Source organism: Arvicanthis niloticus, chromosome 1 (genome assembly GCF_011762505.2).
Source record: "Arvicanthis niloticus isolate mArvNil1 chromosome 1, mArvNil1.pat.X, whole genome shotgun sequence".
NCBI classification, from domain to species: Eukaryota; Metazoa; Chordata; class Mammalia; order Rodentia; family Muridae; genus Arvicanthis; species Arvicanthis niloticus.
This window is the reverse complement of record NC_047658.1, coordinates 149,784,741-149,812,688: the sequence shown is the minus strand read 5'-3', so window position 1 is coordinate 149,812,688 and position 27,948 is coordinate 149,784,741. Positions and strand designations below refer to the sequence as shown.

The 27,948-nt window shown below is 38.6% G+C and overlaps 1 protein-coding gene across 4 annotated transcripts in view; it reads left to right on the top strand.

Annotated features, from left to right (window-relative positions):
* Nucleotides 1–8,450: 8,450 nt before the first annotated feature.
* Hpse2 (heparanase 2 (inactive)) overlaps nucleotides 8,451–27,948 on the top strand; it is a 574,766-nt gene continuing 555,268 nt past the window's right edge. For 2 of the 4 annotated variants that reach the window (XM_034509671.2, XM_076921673.1), the window contains exons 1-2: nucleotides 8,451–8,827; nucleotides 11,952–12,109. In XM_034509671.2, coding sequence (XP_034365562.1) covers nucleotides 8,538–8,827; nucleotides 11,952–12,109 — 448 coding nt within the window. In that variant the 5' untranslated portion in view covers nucleotides 8,451–8,537. Of the gene's footprint in view, nucleotides 8,828–10,088; nucleotides 10,198–11,951; nucleotides 12,110–27,948 lie in introns of those variants that run through there. The other 2 variants (XM_034509663.2, XM_076921689.1) reach the window with 2 other exon arrangements.

The window sequence follows — 27,948 nt, the reverse complement described above, 5'->3', positions numbered from 1 at the left end:
TTCTGACATTGCTGTGTATTTTTGTATGCTTCCCAAAATTATTTTAAGAAATCTGCTTCTATTTTATGCATAAAAGGTGATGCAAGAAATCTAAACATCTTCCTTAAGGCTTATAATACATGATAAAGCTGAAGTGAATTTAGGTCTAATCTCAAAGTTTCTTTTTATACTGAAATTAACTCTTATAAGGAAGTCTACTTGGAAATGAGCATTATATAAAAGTTTTAAAATAAACATCTTTCACAATACTTTAAATGAGCTTATGTTTATCTGGGAAAATAAGCATGGAAGAGTGTGTGTGTGCACGAGTCTGTCTGTCTGTCTGCCTGCCTGCCTGCACAGTTTACATGTATAGCCATGCTCCGCTACTTTAAAGAAGATGAAATCTTAAACCAGAGCTGATGGTTTAGATCTAGAACCCTAGCTACTCAGGAGGCTGGCACAGGAGGATTACAGGTTCAAGCTTGAGCTATACAAAGTGATAACTTGCCAACTCTGTGAGACTTCCTGTCAAAATAAAAATTAAAAAGAAAACTAGGAGTATGACACAGTGGTAAAATGCTTGTTTTGCATGCCCAAGATCCTATGTTCAATATCCAGCCCCATCATTACATACAAACTCTTGTAATTCCTCCTTTATAAAAACCAGATGCTGAAGTAAGGTGATTTTGGAGATTACTTTAAGCACAATTATCCTACTCTAGATATGATGTCCAGATAGGATGGGTTTGTTTATATTTTTGAAAACAAACTGTGAAGCAGAGAATAAAGTGGTAAATGGATGAAACATTTCCACCAGCAGATGGCACCATAACATTTCAACAGCCTGTAATCCTTACCTAGTCCCAATCAGAAAGGAGGCTAAATCAGACACATACCAAGGGTGGCAGTGCACTGCAACCTCAGTACTTGAGAGGCTGAAACAAGGGGAGGCTAGGCTATCTAGTATGACTTTATGTCAGACAGATCTATCCATCTTAATTGAACCGGGACACATAAAAAGTATGAAATATTTCAGTCATTAATTATCATGACATAAAATTACATATGTATCAAGTAATAGACATCAGATGTAAAATAAATAATAGTAATCCTTTAAGTATCCTGCAGTACCTTACAGTACCTACAGTACTAAAGTCTGTTATAGTACCTACCCAACGGATATGTATTTGTTTTCCTAGCCAAATTGGGAGGTCAAGGAAAGAATGTTTTTATTTAGTCTTTGGAGGGGAGAGAACAAAGTACCTGACACATGATTGTCACTCAACAGGTATTTCTTCCTTTTGCTCATTTCCCAGAAAAATGTATTAGGTATTGTTTTGAAGGCATTCAAGACTTTCCGAGTATCGGTCGCCTCAAAACTTTTTAGTTCTTGTTAGCAAGTACATTTCAGGCCCAATTCTAATGCATTTGATGTATGTTCCATGGTATTTCTTTTAAATCATCTTTCAAAATATGTTTTTCACATGTGTGTTTGATTTTCACTCACATTTTATGATACATTCTTGTATGTGTTTCTCACATATCACAGCATTTAAGTTCTATGTTGTTGTATGTACACAAGTTCATTTTCTAACAGCTATCCTCATTTACCTGCGTCTCCCTTCTGATGAGCATCTGAGTACTCGAAAATCCTCAATACTAAACTAATTACCCTCATTCAAATTACTTTATGAATCTTCTTTAAGTTGCCTGAAAGTTTATGCCCAGTATGGTATTGTTGAATGTTGGAGAAAATATATATACCTAATTTTTACAGAATATTGACAGACGACTCTCTAGAATAGCTCAGTTAGTTTACATACTTAGTAGCCTGCAAGAAGTCTCCAGCCTCCCTCCATTGAACAGTTAGTGTTGGGCACTATTTTCAATTTTGCTAGTTAGATGGTATAAAGTGAAAACTGTTCTTGAGTGAAACAAACAAACCAATCTGATCAGTTGAAAGTCTAATCTATTGAATCAAAAGGAAGTCAGGTGTGGAGGATCATAGGCATAACAACCCCAGCACTTGGAAGGCAGAGGGAGGAGGATTCCTACAAGCTCAAGGTCAGCTTGGTCTGTGATGTGTATTCTAGATTATTCTGTGCTAAACATTGATATACCATCTCAAAGACCAACCCCCAAAAAAAAAAAAAGTGAAAACCAAAACACACACAGCAAACTTGCATAGTTTTCCCCATATCAGGCAAAAATGATAAAACCTAAGACTGCACATTGCAACTATCTGAAGTTTCAAATCACCGATCTGGAGTGGAGTGTTAACATAACCTGAATCTCTCTACAATCCTATTTTTTCTAGTTCCAGAGGGAAAAAAATTAGAAGACAAAGAATGCCATATAAGCTGAACCTATTTGATTCAGTTTTCAGATAATTAGATTGCAGATTCTAAGAGATACCTACTTTAATACTAAGCATAAGCAAGAAAGTTCAGATGGTGAAGAACCATTATCAAATGGGGAAAACTATGCAAGATATATTGAAGCAAATAAGGTTTGTATATTTCACTTTCTTAGAAATTGTCTTCAGCATTAATACTTAAGAACTGTCTGACTAGGAAAGTAGTGTGTAAAACTAATCTCATATCTACTTGTACAGTTGATGAAACTATACAACAACTGAAGGGCAATCTAAATTTGTTTCTCTGGAACACTAAATATTAAAGCCCTCAGATATTTTTAATAACAAATATGCCAAAATTATAATCTAGTTATCAGTCAGAAGAGCAGACTTTGGTTTCAGTTTCATCAATACAGCTTGACCTTTTGACTCCTTATTTTCTTACCTGAATTATGAGACTAAATCCTGTCATCTAAGCATAAAATGAAATACAATACTTTTTATTTATTACTGTAATATTTAAGAACCTTAGGGTTCAAGTGTATAGTTTCCTTTTGCCCCATCTATGCAAATTACACTTATTTCCACAATGAAATTCAACCAGGAGAAGAAAATTTGTAAGTACAAAAAATATTACTTTGTTTAATTCATAAAACACATGTGGAACAGCTATACTTATGTGCATTTCTCAGGTGGGTAAATTGGAGCTTAGAAAGAATGAATGACTTGTCCAATGAAGGCCATGTTAGAGAGAGTAAATTGTAATCTATATTTTAATTAAAGACTCCAAAATTCATGCTTTTTCTAGTATATATGATACTCTTTTTGAACTGCATGGCCTACAATGTAAAAGATAGACTTCTTAATGGGTGTGTCTAATATGTGAGTTAGTCTTTCTGTTATTTGGTTTTCCACACATAGAAGTTTTTAAAACAACTATCAGCCTCACCCATCATGCCATGGGCTCACAGACAGAACTTACTAAACTATATTTATTATTGATATGTTTTTCCCTGTACAAGTTTGCTGCTTGATATCAGTAATGGCATTAAATACCATTCAGGCATGTATCATGAGATAGAAGAACCACAGTCACAGATGCTGCCTTCTTTAGCTTTTCATAGAAAGTGTTGTCATCCTTTGATATTCCAAAGGTACAGTATCTTTCCATGTATGTTTTGAAATAATACTGTATGTGATGAGTGGAACTTGGTCATAACATGGGGAATGTCATTGTCCCAGTCTCTAGTCCTAGTGCCCCTTTGGTCACTGGTGTATTTCCACTTGTTTGGAAGGACAGGCAGCTTTTGAAGATGAAATAACATACTTTCTAATTAGCATTTCCTTACCTGGCCCTTTTCCTCTTCTAGTGGAAAACTGAAAAAGACACATAGAACTCACTTACTGTTGCTTTTCCTTCTTTAGCTGTGAGCTGTATGAGAGCCTATAATATGTAGTCTGCACTGTGTCTCCCTATTTATTCACTGACATCAGATTAGGGTTGGTCTTTTATTTCAAGGTTATTACTGAGACATGTGTTATATAAAAATATGTTTACATTTATACTATTACTATCCTTGCCATCAATTATGTTTATTAGAAGTGTGGAAGACAGGGAATAAAAACTGGAAACAAGTAGCATAATTATATATTGGAATTTACACAGCACTTTCCTCCTATATAAATATATTCAATTACTGCTGCATTCATCAATATTGTGTTAATTTTACATTCTCGGTGGCTGAGGGTTAAAATGGTTAAAATTTACTCAGCATCCTAAAGCCAGATCCAGCAAATTCAGGAGTTTAAATATAAGTCTTGCAACTCCTCGTTCAAGGATTCCCCCACCCCAATCTACACTAGTAAGTAAGGTGTGGTGAAGTGAGGGACGCATTCCTGTGTGTGTTGCCATTTATTAGTTATGTGCACAAGAAATTGCCTATCATTTGGGTCTTTATTTACAACACACACATACACACACACACACCACACACACACACACACACACACACACACACACACACTATAGTAAGGAATTTTTCTATCTCTCAGAGCTGCTCATTGTTAACAAGTTAATGTGTCTAATCATGAGCACTGTGCATTGTCCTCACAATCTCAATAAACAATTATCACTAGGACACACATACTGACAGTGCCATAGTGAGGAGACTACTGTCTCCTTATGCTTTCCCTTTCTGCTTATGTTAGAAATGATTGTTTTCTTGCCCTTAGAAAGGCTGGGCATAACATTTTTCATAAGAAGGGACTATATATAGCAATAACTAATCTTGAGTTAGTAGAAGGAAAAGGAGCTGGTGTGTATGAGCTAAGGAATTTGTGACTGTCTGACATTGAGGGAAAAAAGCACAGGAAAGGTAAGGGAAAAAAGTCATGTAGTCAGGCAATCACTAAAATCATGGAAAATTTGCAGTAACATCTATGCAACAAAACAGAATTGGCCATAGACAGGAAATACCATTAGTTTCAGCCCCCAGTCCTAGTACCTTACAACTTACTGGCATAGTTCTATTTCTCTGAGATAAAATTGTAGGAGTTAAAATATGGTGATTTTTACAAAGCTTACTTTTTCCAGTTCAAATACCCATTATTTGACATGTTTCAGTTGCTCTGATGATAAGGTATTCTTTTCTTTTGGAATGTAAAATTAGTAAACAGTTGGTAGATTTTTTTTTTTTTTTTTGTTTAAGAAAGGTCTTTTCTAGTAAAAATAAAATGGTAGATATGTCTGTTCTTTTCATTGACTAATGTTTATTTCAAAATCCTAATGCGTAGAAATTATTAAATGGCTAATCTTCAAGTTTTCTTTTTAGTTTTGGGAACTTAATCTTCTAGATATTAAAGGAAAACCATATAGATGATTCAGTAGAGAATCGAACATAGTGTTCCAAAGGAGAGAGACACTGTACTGTTTAACTTTGTCAAGTTGAATTCATCAAGAATCAACTGGCAAGAGTGCTTTAAAGAGGGGTTTCTAGAACAGCTTGTCCTGGTTTGTCTGTGGCGGTTGTCTTGACATATTAATTGATGTGGGAAGACCCAGCCTAAAAGTGGGCAGCACTGTTCCTTGGGTTTGGACCCTGCATTCTTATATAGAAGACTGCAGGAAGCAAGCTGAAGAGTAAACTTACATTGATTCCTTCTCTCTCTGCTCTTGACTGTGGATATGATATGACTAGATGTTTTCAGTTCCTGCAGCCTCAATATCTGTGTAAAGATGGACGGTAAGTTGGAGTTATGAATGAAGCTCTTTAAAGAAACCCCTTTAAGTCTTTAAATTGTGTTTTCTGTAGGTATTTTGAAATGAAAGTAGGGTAGAAATCAGTGCATTTGTTTCTAATAGTTGATAGTTTTTGACAGAGTTAGTTGTTATTCTGTAGGGAATTGTAATCTAAGATAGAAATGACATGGAGATTGTTGTCACTCAGCATAGAGAAAATATGCTAGAAGCTTCAGCACAATATATAGATTTGTAAAGAACTATCTATACAGCATGTTGCTTAGGGATAATTGAGAAGCAAGACAAAAGACATGATAGCAAGAGAGGTTATACACAAAGAGTAGTTCTGGGATGTTTGCAAGATAGATCAGAGACCCCCAAATCAGGTCATTTTGGAGTCAACCAAGGATATATGGAACTTTTTAAAATGTTACAGAATTGTGTCTTTCTGCTGCTGTCCTAAGGCTGGATATGACTATTGAATTTCAGTGGGTAGGCTAGAAATGGTATTCATCAGCAATTAAGTTTGTTTTGTTGATTTTAGTTTATTATTGCATACAGGTTTTAATGTAAATATTTAACACTGAATGCTAGTTAAAGTAACCAGGCCACCAAAGAATTACAGAATAGTCATCAGTAAAATTGCAAAAACTCACAATTTAGTAGACTCTCAATATATTCAATATTCCTTAGTTGAATGAATACTTTTGAAACATATATCAATTATAGACATCTAATGGGTATGCTTTATTACTTTAAAACAATTTTTCAGTGGTCTTAATTCATGTGGCTTCCAAAATTCATTTAATTTTAAGCCAAAGGGTGCCTTGGACTTTGGAAAATTTAGCTTTCTATTTAGAAGATATAGTTTATTTTAATTCTGAATATGATAAATGAACTAACAGCTTTCAAAACAAGTACTTCCTGAAGGAGATGGCCAGAGAGCTGTTAATAACTAAGAAAACAAATCAGTGAACAGATAGCTAAAATACAGTTTACTGCAACAAATAAAATTCTTCTTGCGAGCAGTGGATGGTCTGAGTGTGTTGAGCAGGATTTGGTTTACTGTCACCATATGTCCTAGATGGTTCTTGAGAGCCCATTACATACCTGAATCCAGGGACACAGAGAAGCCTTTGATACCCAAGCTGTATAGTCGTTTATACTGAGACTCATGCCTGTCTTATCCCAAACCTAGGCGCATAAACACATTTTTAAGGATGTAGAGGTATTAGAAAATTTAAGGAACTAGAGGAAGCAGATATTAAGGCTAGAGCCAATATTTAATTAATGTTATAATTTAGTTTTAGAAACCATTTCTAAGTGATCTGATTTGGGGTTCCTCTGCTAGCTTCATTCTTCGTGATCATACTTTTAGAAGGTTCTCATAGCACTTCTTAGTTCAATGTAGCAAAACACCCACATTTTCTGGTTGCTTAGATTAGTAGAGAATCCTCAGGGGCATGCTAACTGAAGGTGATCTAGTCCAGTCCTATGTAGGTTGGCTAATTCTTTCTGGATGAAGGAAAGAAAATAGATTGCTATTGTAGTGTTTACTGAGCTCTGATACTGCCCAGTGTGCTTCCACCTTGGTGGGGATCTGGGCTCTGCATTCAACTGTCATCTAGTCTGTTTAATAAAGGAATGCCTTGGGATGCTCTCATTTACCCATTTTTCATAAGGCAGCTCCCTTCATCTGCCAAAGTAGAGGACTTGTTATAGAGAAGCTGAAAGTGGGACTGGGTGTGACTGCCTGTGATTGTGGCTGGGTTTCCCCTTGTGCTAGGATGGAACTCAGAATAATTTGCAAGCTATTGAGGGTGGGACTGCAAAGAGCAGAGGTTTGTAGTGCATCTGAAAGTCCAGGACGATTGGTATTCAAGAATTACAAGCCGGCACACTCTAATTTTGAACTGGGGCTGGTTTTGACACCCCTATAACTCCTTCTAACATCAGAAAGACATACTCCCCTGCAGGGGGGAGTATGAGTCTGAGGGTTGTTGGCAAGGAGACATTGGAGAGGCATCTTTACTTTTGCAATGGAACACATTGGCCAAGGAGTGGCTCAGATGTACACAGAGTGCCTTGATCATCCAAGTACAGTCCAAGGGGTCGCCAAAGCCAGTAACATACATGGGAATCTCAAGATTCTCCCGCACATGTAAGCAGCAGGACCATGGAGCATACTGATTCTTTTTTTGACTCTTCTGACTAGGAAGTTCTTTGACCGGGGAGACTGTCCCTTCTCCCCGACCTTGGTCTCCTGTTCGTTTTAGGAGAAACTTCTTTTTCACTGTCTTATAAGGCTCAGAAGTCTGCACACCTAGGCAGAAACTCTTCTTTGCTTTCTGTGTCTTGGCAAAAATTACAGTGCCCATCATAAAACCATTTACAACCTAACAACATTTACTGCTTCAAGCCAAAAAGGAAGGCACAGAGTGGACAGTATGCAAGAAATAGGACAGACTGCCCCCCAGGCGGCTGAAGGGCCTTCCCCAGAGTCTACTGGGGAGGGGACTTGAAAATAAGCTCTTACTCAAGATGGTACCAGAGTACTGTTTCAGTCCCACTGGCCGCTTCCTGACCCTAGCGCTTCCTGACCCTAGCGGGTTAAATCAGTAGGGCACAACGGCCACCCCTCCCCCTTCTTCTCCCTCCCCCACCCCTTACCTTTAAAAAGTTAAAAAATGTCTGCAGTCAAATCTCTTAAAGGGGCGGTGCTGGTGAACAGTACTCTTGGCACGAGTTGCTGAGAAGGCTGGCTAGGGGCGTGAGTTCGCTCCACCAGCACCAAAACACTGAAAAAAAAAATTCGAGCAAGCGAGCAAGAGCGAGGGAGCGAGGGCGAAAGAGAATAAGGGAGGGGGGAGAAGAGGGGGGCAGATAGACACACACTTTAGATAAGGACAATTAGTCACCATCGAGACCCAGTAGGGAGAGAAGTGAAATCAGAGGGATCTAATGAGGGTGCTCTGTGCTTTCCCTGAAGCCATGTCCTCCAGCAGCTCCCGCCCCCCCTCGTGCCTAGCCCTGGTGGCTCTCTTCTTGGCTCTGTTGCTCCATCTTTCCCTCTCCTTCCACGCTGGAAACAGGAGACCTTTGCCTGTAGACAGAGCTACAGGTTTGAAGGAAAAGACCCTGATTCTACTTGATGTGAGCACCAAGAACCCAGTCAGGACAGTCAATGAGAACTTCCTCTCTCTGCAGCTGGATCCCTCCATCATTCATGATGGCTGGCTCGATTTCTTAAGGTAAGGCAGGGGCTTCGATGGATCATTTAAAAACTTAAGTACCCCCACCCCCATTCTCTTCCTATGCCCTGCTCCAAAGGGGGAAGAAAAAGAGGAGAAAAAAAGAAGAAGAAGAAGGAGGAGGAGAAGGAGAAGAGGAGGAGGTGCAGCAGCAGCAGCAGCAGCAACAGCAGCAGCAGCAAACTGATCTGTCTTTCCAAGAGAAAAAAAGGAGGTTCCCCCCCCCCCTCCTGGAATATTTGCTGTGAGGCTGTAACTAGTGATGGAGGAAAGCAATGTTTTCTATTAAGATGCACATGTTTGCAATGCAGAAGGCATTTCAGAAACTTATCAGTTATGACTGAAAAAATGTTGTGCTTACATATATCCACAATTAGTCTCCCCTTCTGAAAAACAAGAGGTTTAGGGAAGTTACAAAAGGGAAGGTCTGGAACAACAAAGACTCCAGAGGAGTGGTTGTGTGTGTGAGAGGAAGCAGTGTGCCTGTGTTCGAGTGTTCAGTTGGGAGATTGCATGAAAGTGAGATTTGCCACGGAAAGATGGTTTCATCAGTTCTCACTCCCAGACAGAAAACGAATTTAAGGAGAGTCCTGAGCGGTGAGCAACTTGGATTGGAGTTAAACATTTTTATTTTGTATCCTCTGCTGTCATTACCAGGCTTGACTTTGTAAGACACTTTTTATAGATGGAGCCCTTCCCCCTCCGCCCTCCTCTTTGAGTTTTCCTTGGTAACTGCATAGTTTAGTTTTCTACAGTGGGAAAAAAATCGTTGCTTGGGTCGTAGTGTACATCATACGCGATCCATAAAGGTCCTAGAAACTCTCAGGAGAAAGCGTTGGGAGTTTTGAACCCAAAGGCGGTGCTGGATTAACGAACCTGAAGGCTGAGACTCCCTGACGATGTAGTTGGGGTCACCCTCTTCCCGGCTTGTTACTATTCAGGCAGTTGAGCACCCGCTATCCCTTCCCATCTGGGGCGGTTGCAGAGCGTGGGGCATTGGAGATAAAAAGAAAAAACACAAGAAAAAAAGGGAGGATAAAGCTCTGCAATATTGAATCTCCAAGTGTTAAGTTTTTGAGAATTCCCTCCAAGTTGGACCCTCAGTGTGGGCTCTTCCAAAGAGACTAGAGTGCTCTCCATCCATTCCAAATCCCAGGCTGTATCCGACTCACATCTTTAGAGAGCATTTTTCACCTTTAGAGTTTTGTTTTTCCGGATGCACCCGCCCCTTAGCGCTCAGCCTCAGGTCTGCGGACGCAGCAGGTAGCTGTAGGCGCTGCGCCGAGCGCTCCTTCCAGGTCAAGGTAGCGTAGCCTAAAGACTCGGAGGTCGTCGCCACCAATGCGGAGGCTGTTTCGGGGTTCCAGAAGGTACAGTTGTCGGGAGGGCGGGAACAGCGCTGCACTACCGGATTTCATCTTTGAAAGCTTTTCTGTGCAGCAGAACGCTTCTCTGAATTCGTCCAAATGTGGAGTGCGACAGGGCTTTTCCTAAATGCACGCCCCACTTGTATTGCATTCCTCCAGCTGCGCGGACTCCTCCGAGTTTTTTCTTCCTCCTCCTCCTTTAAAAAAAAAATGTCAGCTTGTTCGCGCTAAATATTTGCCTGCTGCAGAAAAATTCTGGAAGGCAGCTTTTCAGGGAAGAAGCCGTGGCGGGGCGCATTTGCATTGGCTGTGCAGGCTTTATCCGGAAGATTGGAAACGCGGCGTTTCCCTGGGGCCGCACTCGCGCGGACGTCCCTTCTGCGCTCAGCCGGCCCACGCGACGCCTAAACTGCGCCCGCCCTGCAACTCGGTCCTGGAGAGCTCAGCCAACCTTCAGGCCGTTTCTCAGGGTAGACGTGCATCTTCCCAAAAGTGTCTGAAAGTGGAGTTTCCTTTTACCTCTGTGCCCTTCGACTCCAACTCCTTTGTGATACTCTTTAACGTCTCCATTTTGATTTGGATTCTCACAACCAGAACTAGCAAAGCGTTAAAAATGATGTATAGACCCGGATTTCAACAGCCGGCTTCCTCAGCATTAACAGCATCTGTAGGGCTGGTTCCCAGTTACTTACCAGAGTAGCAGGCGTTGGCTTTTTAAAATCCATTGATGGAAATCCTGAAAATGAATAGATTCAAATGCTATTGTTCCCGACACACAAGTTCCAAAATTTGCCCTACTTTTTTTCTTTTTTAAACCAAGCGCTACCAAACCGCAAGGAAAAAGAAAGATAAAGCCCAACTGAAGCCAGGAGCGGGGCGTGTGTGTGTGTGTGTGTGTGTGTGTGTGTGTGTGTATGCGCGCGCGCGCGTGTGCGTGTGTGTGTGCGTGTGTGTGTGTGTGTGTGTGTGTGTGTGTGTGATGGAAAGAATTGTTCTCTTGAGACCAGGCTGAATTATTTCAGGTGCCAAAAGACACAGGTTTTACTTTTGGGGGTGTGGTGTGGTGGGGAGAATCCTCTGAAAGGCTAGAATTTATTCTGGGAACCTCTCTGCCTGAAGTTTTGGGAATCTGTTCAGTTACAATGTAATAGAATCGGAAAATAAGTTTTGGTATTTAAAAAAATCCTCTTGACTTTAGATGCTGTGCCTGGGTTTAGAGAAAGTAGGCCAACTTTTACTATTTTGGAGGTTACTTATGCCCCTGGGGCCAGGGAGGCAACCCGGCGGCCTTCGGCTTGAAAGTTTGGCAACAGTCAGAGGTTGGCGGTCCGCTCCGTGCGCGTCTGTGCCAGGAGCGCTTTCCTGGTAGTGGCAGAAGCCAGCCAGTTGCGACTTGGCCCCAAGTTCGCCACACAAGTGCCGCTTCCCCAACACACGGAACAAACACATCTCCAGTCCTTTAGAAATCAGTTCTTGGGGCATCAAGGTGTCGATGGGAGGGCACAGCTGCGGCCAGTCGGGGTCAGGGAACAGCCCCAGGGAATGCAGAGACTGAGGGTAAAGCGGGCAGCAGAGTCTGTACAAGCTAGCCGCTGCAAAGCAGTCCGCACTCGACTAGGACAGCAAGCTGGAGTGGGCTTAGGTAATAAATCTCCCGCCAGGTCTCCTGCAGGGAGTGAGAAGGGGCCTTGCTCCCTGACCAGTGCGCTCTAGCCTTCTCCCGGGATCCTTTCCTCTCTCTTTCTCTACCCCTGCAGCTCCAAGCGTCTGGTGACCCTGGCCCGGGGACTCTCGCCCGCCTTTCTGCGCTTCGGGGGCAAAAGGACGGATTTTCTGCAGTTCCAGAACCTGAGAAATCCGGCGAAAAGCCGCGGGGGCCCGGGCCCGGATTACTATCTCAAAAACTATGAGGATGGTGAGAAATTTGGTCCCGATTTTGAGTGTTGGAGGGAAATGGGGGGGTGGGTGTGGGATCAAGCCCTGTGGTGTGTGTGTGTGTGTGTGTGTGTGTGTGTGTGTGTTGTATGGGGCCAACTTGGAGCAGAGCCTGTTTGAAGTTCCCCTGAAAAACTAGAAGCAGCAGGCTAGGGTTCATTGGAAGTGTGAGACTCCTGAGGTGACCTTGCAAAGGGAGTCCCCAGGTTACCCAGGTCCAGGTTGTTTGCTTTTGTGCTGGGCAGTAGTCTACAAAAATTCTGGAGCCTATAGGCCACATTTCTGTGGGCTAGTTCTGAGGCTTTAACCTGGCTCACAGATTATTAAAGAGCCAGGCACACTTCATTCCTAAAATTCTAGGCACATGTACCTTTTATTTCTCTTATTTCTTGTTTTCCTGGACCAGGAGACAGACTTAACTTTTTAGAAGCCCTGTCTATAACTTAATGGAAGAACACTGTTTATGTTGTTCCATTGTTGAGAAGATTTGGAAATCTTGGCAGCGGTGTCTCTCTCCTTTGGACTGCCTTGTCTGCAGTCATCGGCTTCCCTCAGTGTAACAGTGGCACTGCAGATGTCAGCCTTCTCTACACTAGATCCGATGAACTCAGTCTCCCAGGCTTTGAAAACTCCAAATTCTACTCCTGTGTGACAGGCCAATCATTATAAATTTGAACAATTTATTTTTATTAAGAATAAATGAAAATTATATTTAAACATTTCCTATAAAAGGTTTAGTGACACTATTTGTGACATTTTTAGTGTGACCAGAGAGATACAATTTCTTTCAGAAGTAGGTAGAAATTGTAGTATCTTCAGCTACCCATGCTGTTAAAGTTGGTAAAAAAAAAAAAAAAAAGAGTAAAGTTGGTGTCTCTTTGGGTGCTCTCTCTCTCCTCCTGTTCATCCTCACAGCATTAGTATATTATAATTTTGAAGAAATCGGCACCAGTTTTCTGAGTTGTTGGGATTTTTTTTTTTTTTTTTACAACTTGTTCTTATAAATTACCTGAATAAGGAGATACCTTTGTGATTTTGGGACTCCACTGAATGAGGTGTGTGCACCAGAGTAACAAGTGGCAAGATGACAGCTTGTTGAGTTTGAAGCATTACTAAACTTACTCAATTTACCCAAGAGTGAAGGCGTTTAAGAACCCATCTTTTCAGAGGTGAAGGTCACTGCTATAAAATGTGAATTGCATGTAGAGTCTGCTGTCTCTCAGCATGAGACACTGAAAGGTAGAGGAGTGTGAACTCTGGTGGTGAGAGCCAGGCTCTGCCAGCTCTCAGGGTCCCTGTCAGCTCTGGCATCAGACGGGACAGGGCATGGGGTCTATTAATGATTGTCCTGATGAGATAGTGTTCTTTCAAATTCATTAAACCACTTCCTCTTTAGTTTGTGGGAAAACTTGTAAGAGCTCCAGAAACTGCTGGGAGGGAAAAAAGAACAGTATATGTCAGAAATCGACTCTTTTCTTTAAATGAACCTTGCATTTAAAATTCTGCCAACTCCTCACTGAACACAATGAATTGTGCTTGAAGTGAAGAGTACAGTTCATTTACCTTTATAAAAGGAGAAAGTGAACATCATGAGGAGAAAGAGAACTGGAAGATGGCTGCAAAACTTCACAGAATTAAAAACAAAAACAAGGAAAAAACAACTCTCAAGACACAAGAATAGCAAAGTCTCTTCACTTTCAGTCCTTCCACTCCTCCAGGGTCAGCATCACAGCATCCTGGATGAGTGTCCTCCCCACCCCACCTGGCAACTGAATACCCATAGGCCTGTAGGTTTTTTTTTAACCATGCCTGAGGGAGCAAGTTCTTATTTATTTATTTATTTATTTATTTATTTATTTATTTGCAAATTTCTCCTGAACTTTCTTTTTCTAAATATTCCTTCAGATATTTGCAGAGATACTCATTTATTTTTAAAGATTCATACCTTTAAAATAACTTATTTTTGGTGTGGGCTCCAGCTCCACAGACTACCTGGATTTAATTCTTTTAAAACTTTCTTTAAAGTTATCCCATCCAGACGCTAATCTGTTTTATTGCTCCTAGCTGAACTCCTTCTGATTTATGTCCCCCTGGTAATAGGATGCTCTCAACTAGATGAGCATTGAGGCCTTACCAGAGTTAGAGTGGGAATGCCCTATTCCTGCCCTTTGATGCTCACTATCCTTAAATCACACAGCTTGTCTTTATTGTTAAATGTTACACTGAAGAATTTAAGACAAAAATGTTTTGGTACAATAACAACTTTACTAACTTGCTGTTTTCTTGTCAGTTTTCATCCAGTGATTATTGTATTCATTACAGACAACTCAAAATAATTAGATTCTTTTAGTAAATGGCTTGTATTACATACTTGACCATTAAGACACCTTATTAAAACATATTCACTTAAACATGATTTTGAATAACAGTGTCTCACAAATACATAATGAAACCCAATGATATTTGGAACTTGGGCTTAGAAAGTTCATCATGTAGGCCCTGATCTAACATGTATGAATGTATGGTCCTTGGTTTACTGCTTCTTAGTAACATGTGGGTGTTGATAATACTTGCTGTTCATTTTTTCTATGAGGATTATAAAAAGTAATTTGTAAATATTTTATTGAGTAAGTCACTATAAGAAGGCTAAAGGCTCTTACAACGTTTATATTTAATGATGTAAAATGTTAGTAAGCAATGATTAAGATTAAGAAAGACTGAAGTCAGTGTGAAAAAGAGAAGTTTGCTGTAAGGAATCATTAGGGAGGTTTAAGAGAATATAGGCACATTTCAAGATAGGGAAATGAGGTGCCAAGGAAGCTGTGTGTGTGTGTGTGTGATGATTAGATAAGAGATTAATCTTTAGTTTTATGATATGCTATCAGTACAATGAACTGTAGCTGCAGCTTGGGCAAAACCCAGATTTTTCTAGTTAATTTACTCATATTGCAACTCTGTGTATTTTTTTCTCTTGAATTAATAATGCAGTTAATAAGTCATGTGGCTTCTATTTTTTCAAATACTTTTGGAGCACAGTAAAACAATTGTACTTTATTAAACCTTGAGAAGCCATTTTTTATATATCAGTTTGGTACAATTACTATTTTACCCCATGCTGGGGCAATTTGAATTTCGTATAAGCATGGTAAGGATGGAAGAAGTTTTAAGCCCTGTGAATAAGTTTTAAGCCCTGTGAATCTCATGTTTGCCTGACTCTCCTTGTTCTGTGTGATGGGCTTTGCTTGTTTCCCACAACGTAATCTTGGGTGAACATTTTCTTCTTAGGTCTGTTCTAGCCTACCTCTCTTTGTCATGTCTTTAGTGTCTTTATTTGTATGACTCTCTCTATACGGCTATGTATCTGTAACAAAGAGGTATGCCATTTATTATGCATATTAAAAACTGTCTAAAATTTTATGTTTATCATGTTACTTCTTTTTTGCTAGAAAATCTTGATTTTTATTTGAGACTTTATTATATAAAATTTTGAGCTCTTCTATGTGGTGTTTAAAGTCTTTCACATTCAGTCTCAGCTTTTGCTACCATATGTTTCCATGAATTTTTTAATATAGCCTTTCTTGATTTTTCTGATCTTCCTAAAATACCTTCTTACGCTAAGCCCATGCCTTTTTTTTTTTTTTTTTTTTTTTTTAAAGCTAGTATATTTCTGCTTGAATGTCTTTTTCCTGGCTCTGTTCAGATCTCACCCCACCACACCTAATTCTTAAAGGGCATTGCAATTCTCTTTATTTGTACAATCTTCTTTGAACAGGAAGTTCCAAGTGATCTCTTCATTATTCTGGAAGGCATGCTTTATTCTGTATGCTCCTTTGTCTCTTTACACCTCATATTGACATGTAACTTCCCATAGGTGTGTTTGCTTTACCTTTCTAACTAATATGTAGACTATAAGAGAAGATTGTAGCTAACGATCATGTAATTGTCACATGATAAATCTTCAGTAAATATTCCCATTGGTTTAAAAGCACTGTGACAAGCTGCAGGAAGATAAAAGTGACCAATTAATAATGAGTCAAGGCGTAAGTAAAGATTCTTCATTCTTTTCCTCCACTGTGTGCTCCTGTAAATTTCATTCTTAATACTATTTAAATAATATTTTTCATTAGTTTAGCTACAGATATATACTTTTTATCTTTCTTCATCAAAGTTGTCTTGCTTCCAGGCTATGCATTAAGTCAGTTTTATCAAATTTAAATCTTTGCATCGGGGCAGCAGTAACTGTTACTGTACATGCTTCTTTTCATCTTGAGTTGTTGCTTTTCCTTGTTTGCCTTCTTTAGTCCCTGTGTTTAAATTTTCAGCTCTTGGGATACTAGTACTTTTTCACCATTTTGTATACTGTTTATTTTCTTTTCTTGGAGACTTTTCAGAGAGCTTCTGCTACTCTGAACAATGAATTTGAGCATACTTTGTTAAACTCTAAGGCGTTGCAGAAATTCTATTATTGTTCCATTTTTCTGGAAAGTTTTTCCAGTTCTCATGAAGACCAGGAGTTAATTTCTGTTCTTTCTGCTCCTATCTCATCAGTAGAGACACATGACAGGAACAACACAGCTGTCAGAAATCCACATACTGCCCTGAACTTTACAGTGTTCATTATCTCATTTTATTTCACATAATGTTTCTTGAAACCCAGTTTACAAAAGCCAAGTATTATATACCTTCAATTTAATCTCATGCTAAACAATGAAAAAATGAAATATAAAATAAATAAAAAATAGTGTCCCAAATCACCATTTGAACATAGTGTTAATTGCTTTGGGAGAAATCCATAACTCAATGCTGAAATAAGTAAGGAAAACTTTAAAGTGAACCAGGCTATTTATGCTGCCTTGTAATATTTATTAACAGATGACAGTGCTGGTTTCAGAATATACTCTTGCTTCGTGAAGAGTAACACAAAGGCAACAATGAATCAGGATCTGAGGAGAATAAATTAGTTTGCACAATATAGCAAGACAGGTACAAGTCAGGTTGGATTTGTGAATGATGGTGGACTTTAGAGATGTAAAGACCAGGAAAGAAGTCATTTAGTTTTGGAGAGCATGGGGAATGGTTTTAACTCATGGCTGGACAGTAAGGAGCCCATCCCGGCTGCCTGAGAAAGTAGCTTAAGGTCGTCTTTATGTATTAGAGCTATGTTAGATTATTTTCTACAAAGCATATTTTTACATTTTTCTGTTAATTATGAAAAATTTGTAATTAAAGAAGAAAACTACATGTGAGAAATGATTCCAAACAAATTCACATTGCTAGAAATTTATCTAAATTGGCTTTGTGATGTTGAAATGTATTTTTGGGAGACATGAAATATGTAATTTTAAAAGAAAGGGAAGAATGTATGTGTGTGAGAAAGTTTGATTGATTAAATTCAGGTCAAATTTTGATAACTTTAAATTTTAGATGTAGTTAAAAATAGAATTGACTCTACAGGCAAAACAAAAACTGGTTTTTGTTGTTGTTTCATCTTTTTCACTGAGACAGAAAGGACATCTTTCTTTCCCATCTTCCTTTCTATCTCCCACCCTCCTTCCCTAACCTGTTGACCATCTCAGATTTTCTTATAGTTCTGGGTCTTGTAAACTTGGGTCTTGGTACATATTATGCAAGTATTCTACCAGCGAACTATTAAAATATATTCCCAGCTCAAGGGCACATTTCAACCTGGGCTTTCAAAGATACTTTGTTTCTGTCCATTCATGCCCTTTAGCTAAAGTATTTTATAGAACTTGCACTTGATGAAGTTGGAGTTATGAAACATATTTGAGAGAGATAGATCATTTAAAATTGAATTATTCATTCACTTACAATGGCAGGCTTATAAAATGAAGGCCTTAGAATATGCTCGATACTGGGTTTTGGTTTTCTGGTTTCAGTTTTTATGTTTTTCGAATCAGGATTTCACTGTGTAGCCTTGGCTGTCCTAAAACTCATTCTGTAGACCAGGCTGGACTTGAACTAAAAAAGATCCACCTGCCTCTGCCTCCTGAGTGTTGCCGATTAAAGGCGTGAGCCATTGCCCTGTGCTTGATACTTTTTATGTTATATTTTCTTCCTTTGTAAGGCATAAGCTAGTGTTTTGTTGTATTAATTCCTTTATTCACCAAGAAGCTTAGGTCCAGGTCTATGGATTTTTAGATTGAACCTTGGGCCCCATGCCAGTATCAATGAGCTACAAATCCAGGCCTTTTAAATTTTATTATTTAAAAATACTTTAATTTTATGTGTGTGTGTGTGTGTAGTTTGTACATTGTATGTATGTATGCATGTATGTATATATGTATGTATGCATGTATGTATGTATGTATGTATGTATGTATGTATGGTTTGTACATGTATATGCACTTACCTGGAGATCCCAGAGGCATCAGATAGCTCTAGAGAGTGAGTTACAGACAGCTGTGAGATGTCTCACATAGGTGCTGGGAACTGAACATTACAAGAGCAGTTAGTTAATGTACTCTTAACTGCTGAGCCATGCTCCAGTCCCTTAAACTCTAATTTGGAGATGGTCTTACTAAGTTGTCTTGAATTTGTGATCTTCTGACTTCAACATCTTAGGTAGCTAAGATTATAAGCATTTGCCACCATGTCAAATTTAGATCTATCAAGTTGGAGAAAGTAAATGAAGACCAGGTATGACTGTCAGATTATTCACAGGTTTAAGAAATCAAATTTCTTGTACCACATAAACTATAACAATGTTACTCACATGAAACATCATTATTTTTTCCTGCCAAATTTATTAAAAAATTTTCTTCTCTTAGCATAAGTCCTGGGAGATAGGGACCTTATAAATCTAAGGCTTTTCCCTTTCTGGCTTGTCAGGCTGCAAAGCTTTTGGCACGGGGTTTTTAGTGGCAAGAGTTTTCTGTGAGAGTCCTTCTGTGGAGTGGGTCAGATGTTAGCCAGTGCAGTCAGTGCTTCCTCAGGCCTCTCTCAGTTATTCCCAGAGCACTCACTGTGTGGTAGGGCAAAAAGGGGAGGAGGAGAGGGGAAAAGAGAGAATTTGGCATTTTATTTATGCATTTGTCTATGGCGATTTAGACAAAGTGAATGCACACATTCCAGACAGTGGTATGAATAGCTTGTGAAAATTTGTTGAACTTTTTTGTCCTTTGGCTTTTATAAGGTTCCTATCAGAGTTCAAATCCATTTAGTTTTTTTTTTTCACTTAGGTAAAGTGAAAAATAGTACTTTTTCTTATTTCAATAAATGTTGTTTGATTTTCAGTGATTTGCAAGACTGTGCTAGGCTTTGAGGCTACAAGAGGACTAAAACATGAGCAGTACTCTCAGAGTTCTGTGGTCTGACACAGTCATTATCATTTTATAGTAATTCTCAGTATCGTCTTTTGACTTTGTTCAGACTAATCTTTGCTTAGGTCTTCTACTTGTGTACATAGTTGATGGTATTCTTGCCACCTTGGACCCACGTCTTACATTTTAAAATTCAAAATTTCACGTGTCTTTCATAGCTCTAAGTCCACACTCTTTCATTAGCCCACTCCTAACTTAGTGAGCAAAAATATCTCTCAAAATTTCAAAATTTTCTAAATTTTCTGCACATACAATTTAATGCAGGTGACTCCCAATTTATATTTGATTAACTTAAATAGATATTTTTTGTCTTTATCAATTTATTCTTAAAACATATTGAGCTTGATAAACAAATAGAAACTCAAGTAGATTTGTTATTTACAAAGTTAAATGCATGTATTTTGTGTGTGGAGGCCAAATAATGAGAAGTGAAAGATAAATGCTTCATATTTAGAAAAATGAAGTGCACATGTGGTATTCTTAAACTTGCTCTGCTTTCAATTTTTTTGGATTTATTTTGCTTTATGTGTATGTGTGTTTTGTCTGCATATATGTATATGCATCATGTGTGTGCCTGGTGTCCTCTAAATCCTAGGGATGTGATTTGGAACTTAAGTTATGGATGATTGTGAACTGGAATGCTGGGAACTGAACTTGGGTTTTCTACAGTAAGTGCTTTAACTGCTGAGCCATCTTTTCAGCCCCAGATTGCTCTGTTTTAATATTAGTTATTATTTTATTTTGTTTAATTTACAAATAAAGCTTGATCATAAGTGTGTATATACAGGAAAACATAGTATATGTATACATATATTTATGTATATAAAATTCATTACTGCCATAGTTTCAGATATGCACTGAAGGATTAAAATATACTTGGTAGGTAGTGGGGAGTGGTTGTATGTATGTATGTATGTGTGTATGTATGTATGTGTTTTTGTCAAAGGAATTAGATTTTAAACCCAATTCTTTTAATTTGTTCTGGAAAGATAAAGTGTACTGAAGAAAAGTGGGATTGTAAAGCTAAGAAAGGTAAATTTAGATTTGTATAATTTTTAGATTTTTTGAAGAATGACTCTCTGAATAACAATAATTTCATTACCTAATATTGCTGCATATTTATCATGTGCAAGGTACTATTTAAAGCAATTTGCACGCATTTACACATTTATCTTATCATCAATCCTCTGAGGAAAATCTTGCTTATCTAATTTTACAGAAGGAGAAATTGTGGCACAGTGCAGGTAATCATCCAAAGCCACCTAGGCAGTGAGTTGTAGAATAGGAGCTTAGTGACGTCAGCCATGAAACTTTCAGGCTTAAACTCTGCCTCTTCCTGTGAGATTTACAGAGATCTCAGTGCTAGTTTTGGTTCTTATAACAAATGTGTACTATTGAGATTGTTGTTTACTCTTCTGAAAACTTAAATTTAAAATGAAGACAGTTAACTCTGTAGTCTCTATATAGTGTCCGATTCTGATATTCTGTGAGATACAGACTTAAGATTCATAAGACACACCAGAAAAAATACTTATAAGAGTAAGAAGGAGGTGGTCATAGGTCATAGAATATAGAGAAAGCTTTTAGGGTTGTTACAGTTTGGGGAAGGGAATTAATTAGACAAGAGCTGAATTAATCAGAAGAGGAATCTAGAAGAAGGGGTTTTAGCCTGAATTCAGGGTGAATAATAATGCTAGTAATAGCTATTGATCTCTGTTCTAATTTGCTTTCTATTGCTGTGTTAAAACACTATGACCAAAAGCAACTTGAGGAGAAAAGGCTTATTTGTTTTACAGTAGATCATAGTTGAAAGAACTATGTCTCATATGTATATTCAAAGGTCTGTGGGTTAGGTCACATGGTAGTTGTTGATACCACAATGAAAAGACAATTACAGGGAACACAAGAATAACTAAAAGAGAAGATTACCATCTTTCAGGAAACACTGAAGGAGTAGAAAGAAATACCCATGGACAGGCCTTAGAGTCCCACTGGGCAAGCCTAGGGAGCTTGGCTACTGGATGAATATGGAAATGGATCAGCTGTGTTACTGAGGGAAGGAGTGGAGGCAGAGAGGTAGGTAAGAATTTCTGAAAAATATTGGGAAAAATTGAAAAATTGTTCGGTCATTTTAGATTTTAGTTTATTTTTCCTTCAGGTCTAGGTATAGTGGGAATTTGTGTCGGGAAAAGGGAACTGATAAAGGAGATCTCAAGCAAGCCTTGTCTTTGCTCCTTATTTGTTATCTTTCTTTTGAATTTGAGTTTTGTTAAACTCAATAGACAGCCTTTTAAGTAGCCATTTGAAATTAAAACTGAAGGAAGCAAGAGATTACAGTTTCTGCATATCTCAGGCTGTTTAAGTAATCAAGCTAGTAATTGGTTGATTTTAGGTTGTGGTTTTCCCACTCCTAGCACAGTGGTATGTTCTGTGGTAGTGGGAGGGTATGTGTGCTGGAGAACAGTTTAGACCTAGGTGCTTCCATATTGTGAGCTATACTTTATTGACAAACTCCAAAATAAATAAATAAATAAATAAATAAATAAATAAATTTTAAACAAAGTTTGCGGAATAGCATTCTTAGAGATTTAGGAGCCAATTCCCACATAACATTTAGATGAGGACCGAGCCTGGGGTGAAGGTAGGAGTCCAGGGGACAAAGAGAAGGTAGAGATTTTTGAGAGTGCCCTATGAGAGATTTCCATAATCGCTGCTGAGATTTCCAGCAAATAGTTAAAAGGTTTTACAAGGAAGATATTAATTACCTGTTATAAAGCACTTAACAAAAGGGAGGAGGTGTATGTTTCCTTTACTGTAGTGAATAAACAGAATTGAAACTAGAACGTGAGCTTTCTGGTGACAGTCACCACTTGAGAAACACAGTCATGACTGAGATAAATCTTCTATCTCTCATTGGTCTAAGATAGCTATACTATTCTCAACTGGGTGTCAATTTTCTCATAATTATTTGAAAACAAGATTGTAGACTTCCTTGTCCAACTGTTAGGGACCCCTTGGAAGAGTAGACGTTAAGCAAATCCGGTGAGATTTAGATTCAAAAGGAACTCCAGGCCAGACTTGGCCAAGTTGAAATCCGTAGGTGAAACTGAACATGTAACCTAAAACCACAGGAAAAATACATGCTATTGTTTCCTAGAACATTTGTAAAAACCAGTGACTGGCACCACAGTCCAAAGGCCAGGATTTTCAACAACTCGAAGCAGAAAACTTACACTTATTAAATGTCTTCACTAAGGTTTTTGTGTTAGTGGATGACTGAGGTCTTTTGTTTCTTCTGTTTTCCTCATGGCAGTAAAGTAGGAATTTAGAAAGCTTTCAAAATGAACTTTCTCATAGATGTTATAACCACAGGTTTTAAGTTTTCATCACCTAGATGTGGAGCTGAACAATTGGAAACTTGGGGTGGGGGCAGAAAGGAGAGTTGAAGACACATGTGGTGTGGATCAGGAGCCAGTGTGAATCAGGAAGGGGTGCGAAGGGGATTTCCTGTGTTACAGAACTGCTGACCTATCTTCCCTCACTCTCCATCAATAAACTTCAAGTATGATATTGACCTTCCTGACGCCTTGGAGAGGTGGCTTGCCCCTTATTTGACACTGTGTGTTTTCTTGAAGCTCCAATCGGTTTTGCATCAAGAGGAGACTTTGTCCTGAGGATAATGTACAATTGTATTGCAGCAGCTAGCCACTTGTATTGTGGGGCCCACACTAGTGTTTCCCAGTCTCATCACCTTACCTCTGCTGCAGAAGTATTTATTTCTTGGTTTGTAAGTGCGACTGTAATACCATTTGTTGAATACATAAATGTCCTAGGCATTGGACACTGCAAGTTCTTCGAATGTAATCAGTTTTGGTTCTCACTACCCAATGGAGCAGTGTACTTACTAATTGTCTCATTCGATTTAAGATTAGAGAAGTTAATCACTGCTTCCCACTCCTGACTCCTCATTAGAATTAGGCAGGGAAACTTTAAAAACTTTGGGCCCTAGGCAAATTAAGTCAGTCTCTAGGGAGTAGCTCTAGGATTATAATATAAAAACCAAACCAGTTCCCCTGTGAGTCTAAAGTGCACACCTGCATAAGAATCTCTGGATGAAGTGATTTGTCTAAGGCACCTTAGCCATACTGAAAAACAAATTTAGAGCCCAGGTGTAGCCAAATATTTTAGAATGCCTGCATATTCATCATTAGGGATTTGGTTAGAAGTAAGTGGCTGCTTTCTGACATGTTTTCATACAGTGTTATGCTACTAGTTGCAGACCACACTTGGAGCGGCAAAGCTGAGCTAGTGGGTACCAACACTGATAGATGTTAATGTAGCCAGAAGGCAGCATGCTCTTGAAAGGCACGAGTGGAAGGGAACTGGGTGGAGTGTTTTCTTCCATCCATTTTGCTTTAGGGATGATGGCAGGCTGGTTAAATGTACTTTTATTAATTATTTTATTTATTATATTTATTTATATTCCAAATGTTGCCCCCATTCCTGGTCCCCCTCCATGAGTTCCTCCTTCCTCCCCCCTTCCCTTTGCCCTGAGAGATGCTTTCCCAGCCACTCATCCACTCCCACCTCACCCCATTAGAATCCCCCTTCCCTGGGGCATCAAGTTTCTACAGGATTCAGTGCCTCCTTTCCCAGTGAGACCAGAAAAGGCAGTCCTCTGCTACATATATAATGGCGGTGGTGCTGTGGTTGTGGTTGTGGCCATGTGGGACCAGCTCAAGTATGCTCTTTGTTTGGTGGCTTAGCCTCTGGGAGCTCTAAGGATTTCAGATTAGTTGATACTGTTGTTCTTCCTATGAGGTTGCAATCTCCTTCGGCTCTTTCAGTCCTTCCCCTAATTCTTCCATAGGAGTCCCTGATCTCAGTCCAGTGCTTGGCTGAAAGTATCTGCATCTCTCTCAGTCAGCTGCTGGTAGAGCCCTTCAGAGGACAGACATGCTTGGTTCCTGTCTGTAAGTACAACATGGCATTAGGAATAGTGTCCATCTTCTAAGGTCTTCTTCAATTTTTTTTCTTCAGTGACTTGAAGTTCTTGCCATACAAATCTTTCACTTACTTGGTTAGAATTAAGTCAAGATATTATATATTATTTGTGACTATTGTGAAGGGTGTTGTTTCCCTAATTTCTTTCTCAACCCATTTATCCTTTGTATAAAGGAAGGCTACTGATTTGTTAGAGTTAATTTTTATATACAGCCACTTTGCTGAAGTTGTAGGAGTTCTCTAGTAGAATTTCTGGGGTTGCTATCATACCATCTACCAATAGTGATACCTTGACTTCTTCCTTTCCAATTGCATTTCTTTGACCTCCTGTTGTTGTCTAATTGCTCTAGTTAGAACTTCCTGTACTATATTGAATAGATGGGGAGAGAGTGGGCAGCCTTGTCTTGTCCCTGGTTTTAGTGGGATTGCTTCTAGTTTCTTTCAGTTTAATTTGATATTGGCTGTTGTTGGAATGACAGTTGTATGAACGATATTCTCAGGTCTTCAAAATCTCTTTGTGTCTGGAAAACTGTATCTTACACATGAAGAACATATATTAAAATTTGTAAGATAGGTGTTGAATTAGTTGAATTAAAGATTATTTAGTAAAACAAAACAAAATCAAATCCCATTTTCCCAGTAAAATGTGAACCCAGTAAAATTTGGTGTGTGGACAGAGAAAATACTTTTGCATTTGAGACTCCCCATATACAGACATATGTGATATATTTATGTTTTATGTGTGTACATAAATCTTTTTATCTAATACTATACACATAAACCATCCCGTTGTCCTGCAATTATATATTCTTGCCCGTAAACAAGGACTTGGTAAGAGAATGCCCCTGTCAGTCGTCATTATTTGATTATTTTTATTATTAATGAGCTATATCAATCACTTGATATAAAGTAAATATTGTACTAATATTATACACACTATTTAAATTTTATAACTATCTTATGATGTGATCACCATTTTTATTTTTGCACAAATGAGGAAACTTAGACTCAGAGGCTGAGCAATTCACTCAAGATTATACAGCTAGTTGGTGGTAGAGTGCTGGCAGGAACCCATAACATTGGACCCAGAGTTCTAAATATTTGGTAAGGTACTTCCAAGTGCACCACTAACAGGTACAGGTATCTAGGTAGCATAAGTTTTAGGACTTACAAATCATAACAATATTTTATCTCCTAAAGAAAAATTAGGTTTATAGGCAAGGAATTATTTACAGAATGTTTAATACAATGTTTCCAGGTGCCTTGCTCCTTAGTACATAGAGGTGTATTTAAGAAAGTCAGTGATTAATAGTAATAAGTTACTCTGACATGTTTTTTAGCTTAATTTTTAATCAAAAATTTCATACTATATTTTGATCATTTCCCTCTCTCAGTTTCTCCAAGATCCTCTCTACTGCCCTACCCAAGAACTTTGTATTCATTTTAATCTCTTACTTAAAAGAAACAAAAAAGGAAAAAAACAACCCCCCCCCCCGCAAAAAAACCCCAAAATAAAAACAAATAAGCAGACCAATAAAACAAAAAGTGCTAAATAAAGCAAAATGAAACCGATAGTCCATTGAGTTATTGATTTTGTGTTGGCTTCTATTCCTGGGTGTGGTGTGGTACCTGCCCTGGAGTGTGGGTGACATGTCTAGTGAAACCCCACTGGGGAAAGTGACTTTCCCTTTGCCAGTGGGTATCAGTTGCAGAGATCTTCTTGTTAGGGTTTGGACCTTATGTTTACTTTTCCCTCTCAGCTCTCAGACCCTGTCTGGCTTGACCTGTGCAGGCCTTGTGTGTGCTGCTGTAGTCTGTGTGAGTTCACATGAACACTGGTCCAGTGTGTCTGGAAGACACTGTTTGCTTGGAGTCATCCATTACTTCTGGCTCTTACTCTCTGTCCACCCCTTCCTCTGCACAGACCCCTGAATCTTGAGGAGTGTGATGAAGAAGTAGTCCATTTAGGACTGAGTACTCCAAAGTCTCTCACTCTCTGTGCATTGTGCAGTTGTGGGTCTCTGTGTTAATTCCCATCTACTGTAAGAAACTTCTCTGGTATGGGTTGAGTGAGGTACTGATCCATGGGCATCGCAGTATGTCATCAGGAGTCATTTTATTGCTCTGTTCCTTTAGTGGAATGATAGGTTTTCCCTAAGTGACTGGCCTACTTAGTCTCAGGCTTATGGACACGTTATCAGTGTCAGTTATGGGCTTTATCTCCTAGAGTGGCCATGAAATCAACAAAAGAGTCAGTCACTCCCATTGTATTTGTGACACTGTTGCACCAGTATGCCAGGTAGGCAGGTCACTGTTGTCAGTCACAGGGTTTGTCTCTGGTTGGTTGATATTGATGATTACCTTTCTCCTCTGGTAGCATACAGAAAAACTTCTGATACCACAAACACTAGTCTGTAGGGACGAAGCTACTATTTGGACACCACCTTGACCTCTTTGTTTGATGGCATAAGTAAGCATTGTCTTCTACAGTAGGCCCTTACCATAGGTTGTGGAGAGTGACTGATAGCCTTGGTATAGCCTATGATATTTGAAGATTTCATTGGACGCCTTTGGCCAATGACTCAACAAGATGTTATTCATTCTGACAGTATACATTTTACATATTGACGCAAAATGTCTAGTTGGAAATGTTTTTTTGATGTTGGAGAAGAAGGATCCTGTTTTTTAACCCAGTCTCTTTGTTTGCATCATTTTTGGTGAATTGAGACCATTAATTAATGGTCTCATTAATATTAAGATTTATCATTGAGTTATACTTGTTGATACTTGTTATGTTTTTCCATTTCTTTTGATTTACTGTTTTGAAATTATTTATTCCTTCTGGCCTTTTTGGGTACAGTTAATCTCTTCATACTTATGTTTTTTTGTTCTAGTGTCTTCTTTAGGTCTGGGTTGGTAGGTTGAAATTACTTAAACTTGTTTTATTATAGGATGTTTTTCTTTCTCTGCCAGTTGTGATTGATAGTTTTGCTGGGTATTGTAGTCTGTGGTCTCTCAGAGTTTGAAGAACATCTGTTTTGACCCTTTTGGCTTTCAGATTCTCCATGGAGAAGTCAGGTGTTATTCTAGTGTGTTTGTCTTTATCTGTGACTTGATCTTTTTCCCTTACAGCTTTTAATATATTTTCTTTGTTTTGTACATTTATTGTTTTGATTATTATGTTTCATGGATAATTTTTATTTTGGTCCTGTCTATTTTGTGTTCTATATGCTTCTTGCAGCTTGATAAATACCTCCATCTTTAGATTGGTAAAAAATTTTTTCTATAATTTTGTTTAGTTTCACTAAACTGTTGTTGTTTCATGTTTTTTATTAAGGGATTTATTCATGTTTCCTTTCTCTGCCAGTTGCTATTTTGAAGTCTTTGTCTTGCACTACATGTAAATTGCATTTTTAAGGATCAATTGCTGTAGAGTTACTGGCTTCTGGAGAAGGTATATGGTTTTGGCTGTTCA